The 6,861-nt window shown below is 31.0% G+C and overlaps 1 protein-coding gene across 1 annotated transcript; it reads right to left on the bottom strand.

The window, feature by feature from the left end:
* Positions 1-4,269: 4,269 nt before the first annotated feature.
* LOC101249255 (L-ascorbate oxidase homolog) lies at positions 4,270-6,861 on the bottom strand. The gene is made up of 8 exons (XM_004253155.5): positions 6,691-6,861; positions 6,466-6,575; positions 6,063-6,333; positions 5,869-5,971; positions 5,446-5,791; positions 4,990-5,355; positions 4,793-4,871; positions 4,270-4,715 (listed from the first exon to the last, which is right to left on the bottom strand). Exons 1-8 carry the CDS (start codon positions 6,826-6,828, stop codon positions 4,497-4,499), a joined length of 1,632 nt encoding a protein of 543 aa, XP_004253203.2. The 5' UTR covers positions 6,829-6,861; the 3' UTR covers positions 4,270-4,496.

Below are 6,861 nucleotides of genomic sequence, written 5' to 3'. Positions count from 1 at the left end.
GATTATATTTTGTTTAAAAATATTATTAAAAAATTAAACTAAAAAAAATTTCACTTTAGTTAGAGAAAAGGGTATATATGAGTGATTCCTATACCGGTATAGGTATATATGAATCACTTTCATAGCGAGGGATATATCAACTCTAAATGACAAAGTTAAGAGGTATATCAGACCTTCGCCTCAGCTATGAAAGAAGAATGAGACTCGAATCAATCTTGTAAAAAATAATTAGGGGGTTCCTAAAAATGTGGCTAATTTGTTCTTTTACCACTTAGCCACACTCTCAATATAGTTGATCTAGATAGTCTGAATACAAATTTATTTTCTTTTATGTGTTACAATTCTAGAACTTAACAGAGTAAACAATATTTTAAAAAAATTTGGGTTGTTTTAATCCAACGGAACTAAACATAACATAACGTGAATTTCTAATCATAAATAGAAAAACAACCATTCTTAAATTATAAATTTTAAGATAACTAAAACAATAAGAGTAGAACCAAATGCAATTTATTTTAGGGTAAACAAATAATGTACCTTAATGTTCGTAAAACCTATACGTAAATTATCTCTAAAATACAAAAAATAATAATGAAGAAATAGTGAATTTTACACCTAAATTATCTCTAATAATACAAGAATATAATGATAAAAACATAGCAAATAAAAATGAAATACCTCTGCTAAAAAAAACTATTTGAACAATTTTTAGCAACATAATTTTTTCATTCATCTTGACTTTATTTGAATAGAGAATTTGACTTAACGATTTATATTTAAAGTAAAAAAAGTTGCATTGAGTCCTAAAAGCTAAAACATATTATTTTCATTCATCTGACTTTATCTTAATAGAGAATTTGAATTATTTAAAGTAAAAAAAAGTTGCATTGAGTCCTAAAAGCTTAAGACTCTGCAATTACTTTTTCGAACTTTTAACTTCCAAATAAAATTACTTAATTCCCTTACTGTTTCATCTACAAAAAATTAAAAAAAACAAAACATAAATAAAAGTATCATGTTTTAAAATTTTCAATATCATTGCTGATAATTATTTTCAATTATCTTCTTAATATTAGTCATGTTGTTGTTATTTGAAAAAAGGTCTAATAAATAAGATAAGGAGTATGAAAAACGATGCTGAACTTTTGGATTATTTTTTTAGTGAACATTTAAAAAAAACTACAGCGAGTAATTAACAACGCAAATCAAAGGTATTCTTTTTATCTTTTTTGGAGCCTTTATTTAAAAATAGAAATAATTAGTGTTGCGATCTGAAAATAATATTAAAGAAAGGTGTAAATTTTGAAAAAATAATTTATGAAGGGATAAAGTACAAGTATCCCTCAACCTATGTCTGAAATATCAGGGAATGAAATAATTTTAATAAAACAAATTCAGGTATAATAGAACCTTAGTACAGTATAAGTGTGTTTCTGGAAATTCGGGCATAGATTGAGCGGCATTTGTGCATTTTCCTATTTATAAATGGTAACATTTTTGGGTTTTGAAAATTTGTTTTTAGAGTAGTATAAGTCATAATAATTTGTTACCCTCCGATTTTAATTTAAGTGACTTAGTTTACCTAAGCACAAAATTTTTTAAAATAATATAAATTTTTTAATATTATTATGATTTAGATTAAAAATGTATATAATGTACTAAAATGCATTTTACATAGAGCATTGAAATTACATTGAGAGTTGGTACACATAGGGACATCTTAAAAAAAAACAAAATTGTACCTAAAGAAATGTCAACATTTTTTTTCTTCCTTATTCTGTGAAACTAACTAAAATGTCAATATTATATTTTCTTCTTTGCTTTTTCTTAATATAGTATTTGAATTAACGTCTCCTATTTAAAATGAAAAAAAAAATTGCATAGGGTCCTAAGAACCAAAGACACTACAACTAATTTTTCAATGTTTAACTTATTTGGAGAAAAATCTTCCCTCCGTTCTACTATTTTATCAGTAATGTGTAACGATAGCTGAGTCGATAATTATTTTTCAGTATATCCTTAATATTAAATGGTGTGGTTTTGTTATAATATACTAAAAGAAAATGTCAAATATTGAAATGGAGGAATCATTTTTTCTTCCTTATTCTATGCAAATACTAATAATCCATGCATTACATGATCCATTTTTAGAGATGATACTGTCAATAAAATTTTCTTCAGTCCTATGAGCTTGAATTCGAGACATGTGACTAAAGGTAGAGAAATATTAAGTATCCCTCTACCGTTTATGTTGATAAATAAGTTAATATTAGCGTTGAGATATATTTGATTTGATTTGGCTTACGTAAGAATGGGCTCAATTTAGCTCGACTTGATGCCAAAGACTTACTAAGTATTAAATTTATTTTTCGGAAAATGGTATAATGTTGTGCCTAAGTATTAAAAATGATTTCAAATTATGTTTCTTTCACTTATTAAACTATAATTATGCTGCAACGTTATATTTAAACCTAAAATTGTTGTATTAGTTTACACAACTTCTAGTTTTGTTTTCACATAACATTGCATTGCCCTGAATTATAACAAATGAATTATTGTTTTCTATCTATTCGCGAAACAAATTAGCAAATGTTACAATAAAACGTATATGACTCTTTGTTTGTGAAATTATTTTAGTATCGACTTCTAATAAATGATGTCTTTAACACCCTAAACAAGAAGATTGGTGACCTAGATGGGCAGTGTCTGTCTTTACCTTATGTCTCTTCAATATTTTTATTCATCTTGTCTTGTCTTGAGCACCGTAGTGAATTGATTATCCTATATATAATTAATATCTACTCATTCGATTAGGATTGATTCTCAAGATCGACCCATTGTCATAGGTGAGTTTATCAACACTAGACAAAGTCTTCGACTTGCACGATATCTCCTTCCATTAGCGAAAAGAATTAATGAGAGTTAGAGTTTCATCTTCTGAAGAAAAAAAAGGTCCCGAAAAGTGTGGTTGATTTGTTCTTTTACCACTCAGTCATTAGGCCTTATTTGTTTTCATTAAGATTAAAACATAACGTTTGAATCTGAATGCACATATAAATTATTAATATGTTATTGTAGATTTGAACATTGAATTATTAAGACTGTTTGTTTTTTCACCATCAAATAATAATACTAATATACTTTTTAAAGCAAATTTATACCAGTAGACAGTGTTCTAGTGGCTTACCTTTATCAATCCTAATGAGATACTTATCCTTTACTAATTAACAATCAATAACCATGAAGAAAATACGAGCTAGAGATAACTAGATATTCTATGATCATCACAAAGTTTATAAGAACTCTATGATGATATTACAAGTGAGTATTCTTAAGTAATAAAAAATCATAAAAATCAAAGAGAAAGTTGAGTTATCAACCTCAAACTTCCTTTTACAAATGTATGAACTATAAAAGATAGATTGGCCTTCTAAGGGGATTTGAAGTATGTTTCTCTTGTCTTCTTCAAATCTGTCCAATAACACTTGATAGTCCATTACTTCTTTTCTTTATTGGATCTTGTTAAAGTTTCTGACACTATCATATGATTCTGTTTCGTCATTCGCATCAATGATGTCTTGAAACAAACTCCTCTATGACTTTACCATCTCAAGTATGCTTTCTTCCATGCTTCGGTTTGCTGTTGCGTTGTTACCTCGGAGAAATATCAGCATTCCTCTTCCTTTTTCTCAGAGATGTCCTCATCATCTAGGTTAGCAAATTTATCTAGGGACCAAGTACTACTACCACAATAATACTCATATACTCAATATAATTCATAACATAAAATCTAAACAATATTGTAATTAAATGTTACATCTTTAAAATATTTTTGAAAATATTAATATAACATAAGTAAACTAAACTAATAATGAATATATAACATAATATCATCCAACTGTATCAAATTAATCAAATGTTGAGATTTTTAAACTGAATATATGGACTGTATTTATTTTTTATGGCCGCAACATTAGTTAATTTATTATCCTCCAATAACAGTATATGTGTAGAAAGGCTGCTATGAAGCTTCAATTCCATGTAGCTCGTCTGGTGAAAGCTCGTCTAGTGGTGGTATATTTGTAGCTCTTTTGGTGGTAGCTCCAATGGCTCATATTTAACATTCTTTCTTTTGTGTGTAACAATTCTAACAGAAAGTGAATTTCTAATCATAGATAGGAAAACAACAATTCTTAAATTATAAATTTCAAGACAACTAAAACAATGAGAATAGAACCGATTTTATCCATAGTAACACAAAAAGTAAACTAAACACAAAAAAGTAAGGAAGATCACATAAAAGTAGGAACGATATCACAAATAATAAGGGAAACATTCTATAACATACAGATAAAAAAAAGAAACTTACAATAGTTAAAGCACAATAAACAATCATAAACTACGCAGGATAACGAGACGACACTCAACTAACTACTTTTAACACCCTAATCCGTGAAAATATTATATCAACCAAATCTATTAATTTCATTTGGCCCTTAGTTTAACATGGTCTTGTTGTGGAATTCAGAAACCTTGCCACATAAAATAGCATTTGTTGGAATCAGATATTCATCTTGTAAGGAGGTTGATGTTGTGTATACCCTCATGTATAGTTGTTGTCCAAGATATCGTCGCGCCCAAAACTCTGATCTTATATTCCAAATTCCCACATTGTCTAATGCAATGTATATCGCTGTCCATGACCTTGGATACACCTACATTTTTCAGCATTTTCTGTTAGTCTTCTTTCTGAGAAAAAATAATTTCATAGTATATGAATTAATCTGATCACCTGAGTTGTGCTACGATAAACTGCATCACGAAGATTGTATTGATTCCTGCTTGCTGGAGTCCAGTGTCCTCCGTCCATGCTAACATTTAAGAATAATTCATCTCAAAATTAAACACAACTCAATAGCACTCCCTTGTTCCCAATTGGAATGGAGGGAGTAATAACTAGAAAATGGAATAAATGATGAGTGTTCTTACCCTACTACCCAAAAGGCGTAACCAGCAATATGCCAACTTTGAACGATCCTTTCCTTGTTCTCGAAGACAATCTCAATGAATGTCCTATAGTCAGTTTGCAAAACAGATGTGTTGAGGTGAATCCTTCCACCGATGGGGACATCATGTATGTTTCCTGGGTAGAATCCTCCTATCTTGAAGTAGTCAGCTAGCTTCAATGGAGTGTCATCCGTGGGCACAAACGACACACTATTGACAGCATATCTCTGCTCACCATTCACCTGACCAGCAGAGGTTGCAAGTCTGATAGTTCTAGTTGTATCAATCATACCATAATGATACGCGCCTTGTGGGTTAGGCCTTGGTCCATTAGCTGTCAAGTTAGTCCTAATCAAAGATATGAAGAAAAAAAATGAGTACCTAGTTATGATAAAAGAGCGAAATATGACAAGTAAAGTGGTGAAAGCAAGTTCACACCTGATTGAACGGGCTTGGTAAAGAGACCAACCAACTTCGATGGTTGGTCCACTAGGGATCGGTCCAGAGACCGTGCTGTTAGACGTGCTGTAGTGAAGTACACCCGTAGTAGTTAGAACCTTAGACGTGAAACGAGATGAAACAACAATGTAGTAGTCCTTTGGTGCTTGATCAGCTGTGATGAGGACAGAGTAGGATTGTCCAACATGAACATCGAGTGAGGTATACGTCTCTTGCATTGTGTGTGTACCCTCTACTTCCACCAACGTCAAGTTGTGTCCTTCAATACAAAAGTTCAATGAATTTTCCAATCCAACATTCGATATCCTCAGTCTATACGTTTGCCCTGCAATACTCATGCATGTTAGAATATTCCTTTTCTAACTCTGTTATACAAATACAAACATTTGCAGTTGTATTTACCTTGATCAACTGTGTAGGTAGCGCCATTAGGGCCACGACCATTGATGAGAATACCATCAGGAAAAGGCAACTTGTGTCCTCTGTCAAGAATTGCTTTAAGGTTCTGTATCAAAACTAATAAGTATCAAAACAAAATCGTCAAACAAATATAATGACATCTAGCATGGTAAATTCATATATATATATATAAGTACCGTGTGATTTCTCTTGTACCAATCTCCAATAAGGACGGTGAAATCGCCAGCATAAGGAGGGAGAGGAACATGTACGAAAGGTCCGCTAAAGATCCTGATGGAACCAAAACCACCAGCAGCTTTGTGAAATGCAGTTGTTGGGAAATAGTAAAGGCTTCCTATTTGATCCTTCATTTGCAAACGGTATGTGAAATTCTTCCCCGGTGGTATGGGGCACGTCGTGCCCCATACTCCGTCTTGATATGAATTTCTCCTGTTCTGCACTCCGTGCCTATATACATAGATTTGCAAACGAGTGATAAAACAACTATATGCATAGCTGACGATTGTTCAATGACCATTTCATATCTATATATTTTTATTCATTTAACAAAATCGAGATAGCAAATGAGCCAAAAATTACCATGAAAGAAGAAAATCATCATCCAAATTGTTGATGACATTGATAATAACATTGTCGTTTGTGACAGAAATAATATCAGGTCCAGGAAATTGCCCATTGATCAAAATTCCCTATACACAAACAAAAACAAAAAACATTACTACAAAAAATCGAATCTACAAAATCGTAGAGTAGACTATCTATATCACACTCGTTCAAAAACACGAAAAAATTAAACAAACAAACCTGTTGTGGAACACCAAGAGGAGAAATAGTTCCATAAGTAACATTCCATTCGTAAAATCGATAAGGATTTTCTGCTACTATACTATTCACTAAGAGAAATGATACCAAAAAAACTACTAACAATTTGTACAAGAGCATTTTTTTTTTCTTTCTTAGTGTTTTTTTTAAAAC

This window comes from Solanum lycopersicum, chromosome 12 (genome assembly GCF_036512215.1).
Source record: "Solanum lycopersicum chromosome 12, SLM_r2.1".
Classification (NCBI taxonomy): Eukaryota; Viridiplantae; Streptophyta; class Magnoliopsida; order Solanales; family Solanaceae; genus Solanum; species Solanum lycopersicum.
The sequence above is the reverse complement of the archived record's forward strand: the minus strand, read 5'-3'. Positions and strand labels throughout refer to the sequence as shown.

What these genes read in the sequence shown, in the direction of transcription:
- LOC101249255 (XM_004253155.5), bottom strand. Translation starts at nt 6,828, where the DNA reads ATGCTCTTGTACAAATTGTTAGTAGTTTTTTTGGTATCATTTCTCTTA. An exon ending in CTCTTGGTGTTCCACAACAG is followed by an intron (nt 6,576 to 6,690) that starts GTTTGTTTGTTT and finishes GTTTGTGTATAG; the next exon opens with GGAATTTTGATCAATGGGCA. An exon ending in GATGATTTTCTTCTTTCATG is followed by an intron (nt 6,334 to 6,465) that starts GTAATTTTTGGC and finishes CTATGTATATAG; the next exon opens with GCACGGAGTGCAGAACAGGA.